Source organism: Mus caroli, chromosome 5 (assembly GCF_900094665.2).
Source record: "Mus caroli chromosome 5, CAROLI_EIJ_v1.1, whole genome shotgun sequence".
In the NCBI taxonomy this organism is placed as follows: Eukaryota; Metazoa; Chordata; class Mammalia; order Rodentia; family Muridae; genus Mus; species Mus caroli.
This window is the reverse complement of record NC_034574.1, coordinates 135,619,815-135,624,012: the sequence shown is the minus strand read 5'-3', so window position 1 is coordinate 135,624,012 and position 4,198 is coordinate 135,619,815. Positions and strand designations below refer to the sequence as shown.

The window sequence follows — 4,198 nt, the reverse complement described above, 5'->3', positions numbered from 1 at the left end:
GGATGGTTGTGAGCCACCATGTGGTTGCTGGGATTTGAACTCTGGACCTTTGGAAGAGCAGTCGGGTGCTCTTACCCACTGAGCCATCTCTCCAGCCCCTGTGTGAGTTCTTGTGCTCAGAGGTCAGAGGTACCAAATTCCCTTGGAGCTGGAGTTACATGCAGTGGTGAAGCCCCTGATGTGAATATTTATTTATTTATTTATTTATTTATTTGAGATGAGCTGGAGTTACATGCAGTTGTGAAGCCCCTGATGTGAATATTTATTTATTTATTTATTTATTTATTTATTTGAGATGGGCTTTCTCTGTGTAGCTTGGCTATTCTGCAATTCACTCTGTAGACCAGCCTGGCCTCAAACTACCTGCCTCTTCCTCCCAAGGGCTGGGATGAAAGGTATGCATCACCACCATCCCCCGGCTTGTTTTTCCTTTTGAAACACGAGTCTTGGTGAGTACTCCAGGCCATGCTGGAGCACTGCAGCCCGGATGGATGCTAAACTTGTAATGCTCCTATCTCAGCCTCTCAAGTATTGGCATGCTAGCCTGGGCCACCAGGGCCTGGCTAGCGACCATCTTCCTGGGAGCAGGACTCTCTTGACTGCTGCCAGGGGCAGGTGTCTGGAAGAGGAGGGATGGGCCGCTCTCTGAGCAGAAGTGGGAAGTAGCCCGGGATCCCTGTCTCTCCTGCCCTGTCTCCATCCTGCAGGCCAGTGAGGAGAAGGTAAAGCAACTGGTGAAGGAGATTGGCAGGGAGATCCAACAGCTGAACATGGCAGGCTGCTATTGGTTGTCTGGCTCTACCATCGAGCACGTGGCCCGATGTCACAGCCTGGTGAAGGTGAACTTGTCAGGTTGCCACCTCACCTCGCTGCGGCTGTCCAAGGTGCTCTCAGCCCTGCAGCACCTGCGCTCATTGGCCATTGACGTGAGCCCCGGCTTCGACGCCAGCCAGCTGAGCAGTGAGTGCAAGGCCACGCTGAGCCGCGTGCAGGAGCTCAAGCAGACACTCTTCACGCCATCCTACGGGGTGGTGCCCTGCTGTGCCAGCCTGCAGAAGCTGCTGCTCTACTTCGAGATCCTGGACCGCACCCGGGAGGGGGCCGTCCTCTCGGGCCAGCTCATGGTGGGCCAGAGCAACGTGCCCCACTACCAGAACCTGCGTGTCTTCTATGCACGCCTGGCCCCTGGCTACATCAACCAGGAGGTGGTGAGACTCTACCTCGCTGTGCTCAGCGACCGCACGCCTGAGAACCTGCACGCCTTCCTCATCTCTGTCCCGGGCAGCTTTGCAGAGAGCGGGGCCACCAAAAACCTGCTGGACTCCATGGCCCGTAACGTGGCCCTGGATGCACTGCAGCTGCCCAAGTCCTGGCTCAATGGCTCCACCCTCCTCCAGCATATGAAATTCAACAATCCCTTCTACTTCAGCTTCAGCCGGTGTACGCTGTCAGGGGGTCACCTGATCCAGCGGCTCATCAATGGCGGGAAGGACCTGCGCAGCCTGGCCAGCCTCAACCTCAGCGGCTGTGTGCACTGCCTGTCTGCGGACTCGTTGCTGCGCAAGGCCGAGGACGACATTGACAGCAGCATCCTGGAGACTCTGGTGGAGTCCTGCTGCAACCTGCACCACCTCAATCTCTCAGCCGCCCATCACCACAGCTCCGACGGCCTGGGCCGCCACCTCTGCCAGCTCCTGGCTCGGCTCTGCCACCTGCGTTCCCTGTCCCTGCCTGTCTGCTCTGTGGCTGACTCGGCACCCAGGCCTGACCGTGCGCCCGCCCCGCCGGCCATGCACGCAGTACCCCGTGGATTTGGCAAGAAGGTGCGCATTGGGGTGCAGACCTGTCCCAACCCCTTCGTGGGCCAGTCGGCCTCACAGCCTGCCTCTGTGTTCTGGTCTCTGCTGAAGAAGCTCCCATATCTGGAGCACCTGGAACTGATCGGGTCCAATTTCTCCTCAGCCATGCCCCGCAATGAGCCTGCCATCCGCAACTCCCTCCCACCCTGCAGTCGGGCACAGAACGTGGGGGACTCAGAGGTGGCCGCCATTGGCCAGCTGACCTTCCTGCGGCACCTGACTCTAGCCCAACTGCCAGGCATGCTCACGGGCTCCGGACTCGTGAGCATCGGTCTCCAGTGCCAGCACCTGCAGTCTCTATCGCTGGCCAACCTGGGCATGATGGGGAAGGTGGTGTACATGCCTGCTCTCGCTGACATGCTGAAGCACTGCAAGCGGCTGAAGGACCTCAGGTGAGGGGCTGAGGGTTTGAGGGGGTGAGGTAAAGGGCAAAGGGCTAAGGTGAGAGGCTCAGACATGAGGACCTGAGATGAGGGGCTGAGGTTTGAGGGGCAGAAGATCTCAGACTTCTCTAGGGCTTCTGGGATTTGCAGATGGTATCTGCCTGTCAAGGTGGAGCTTAGCGCTAACACAGGCCTGTCCTAGAGATCAGAGGAAAGGAACCTTAGTGTCTGCAGGGAGTGGCTTCAGGAAGCTGGGGTGGTGGCGATTAGCAGAGCCGTGGGAGGCAGGGATCCTGAGCACGGGTTTCTCGCATCTCACACTCACAGGAGCCCCTGCTGCATTTATTCATCTACAACCTTACAGTCTTCAACTTTTTTTTTTTAAAGATTTATTTACTTTTATTCTTATATGTGTGTATTTTGGCTGTATGCATGTCTGTGGCACCACGTATGTGCAGTGCCTGTGGAGGCCAGAAGATAATGATGGATCCCCTGGAACTAGAGATATAGAAGGTTGTGAGCCACCATGTGGGTGCTGGGAACCAAGCCTGGGTCCATTGGAAGAACAGCCAGTGCTCTAACCACTGAGCCGGCTCTCCAGGTCTGTGTCTCATTTCCCCCAGCTCCCCACCCTGGGTTTTGAGACAAGGTCTCACTCTGTCACCCTGGCTGGCCTGGAACTTAGTGTATTTACCAGGCTGCCTTTGGAGTCACAGGCTCCCCGTGTTTCTGTCTCCTGGGTGCTGGGATTAAAGGTGGACTCCACTGTACCTAGCCGTAAATGTTAATTATGATTACCATGTGGGGGTGCATTGCCACGGCGTACATGTGGAGGCCAGTGCAAATGTGTGGGGTTGGTTCTGTCTTCCCACCTTTACAGGGGTTCTGAGGGTTGACTGTGGCCATCAGACTTCCTCAGCACGTGCTCTTACCTAACTCTGAGCCACCTTGCTCTTCCACACCTTATTTCAACAGACAAGACGTCTCACTGATTCCAAAGCTGGTCATTTTGGCTGGCCAGTGACCTGGGGGTTAGAGACATGTGTGGCCTGCCTGGATCTTACATGGCTCCTGGGGATTTGAACTTGGTTTTTAATATTTGCTAGAAAGTGCTCTAACCCTCACAGTGACTCTTGGAGGGTGTGTAGCGGTTGGCTGGGGCCGTCAGGACTAGGGTATGCCAGATGTCTGGTGTGTGTGTCCTGAGGTCCAGAGCAGCTTGGGTTGTGTTAGCAAGAACCTTCCTCAACAAAGCCAGAAGCACGGAGCAGATGTCAGTGCCCAAACCTCCTTGATTCAGAGCAGCCAGGGCACTGCAGGAGCAGGAGGGGAGTGGGAGATGGGGCAGGCAGAGGAGAGCAGGGGTTTCTGCTGGGAGCCACTGCTGGTGCCCTGTGGGGACAAATGCAGGCAGGCTGTGCAAACAGATGGTTCAGAAAGAAACTCAGACTTCTGGGAGTGATGGCCTCGAGGTGGGTGGCAGGACCCATCACAGGTTGAAGACATGCCTGGGACAGTGAGTCTGAGCCCAGCCCCGGGCAACTTCACAACTTCCTGTCTTGAAATAATATCTTTAAGAAAGGCTTGAGGATGTAGCTTGGCGGCAGAGCACTTAACACCTCCAGACTCTGGGTTTGACTCCTAGCACAGAGCTTCCTGGTGTCCCCAGAGCCGAGCATGGAATGCACTCACACTGTGCACTGCAAAGCACAGGGGTCGCCATCGTCACCCACTGTTTAAAGGAGAAGAGTTGAGGACTACGTGGGAGGCAGAGGCAGGGGCATCTCAGTGAGTTTGAGTCCAGCCTCACTACTCCAATAGTGAGTTCCAATCCAGCCAAGGCCACATAATAAGACCCTGTATCAAGCCGGGCGTGGTGGCGCACGCCTTTAATCCCAGCACTCGGGAGGCAGAGGCAGGCGGATTTCTGAGTTCGAGGCCAGCCTGGTCTACAAA

General features: G+C 56.1%; 1 protein-coding gene across 1 annotated transcript in view; it reads left to right on the top strand.

Annotated features, from left to right (window-relative positions):
* The window catches only part of Fbxl18 (F-box and leucine rich repeat protein 18), a 23,539-nt gene that overhangs the window by 6,795 nt on the left and 12,546 nt on the right, over nucleotides 1–4,198 (top strand). Inside the window, exon 3 of the mRNA XM_021163851.1 lies at nucleotides 708–2,251. Within this exon, the coding sequence (XP_021019510.1) occupies nucleotides 708–2,251 (1,544 nt within the window). The remainder of the gene's footprint in view (nucleotides 1–707; nucleotides 2,252–4,198) is intronic.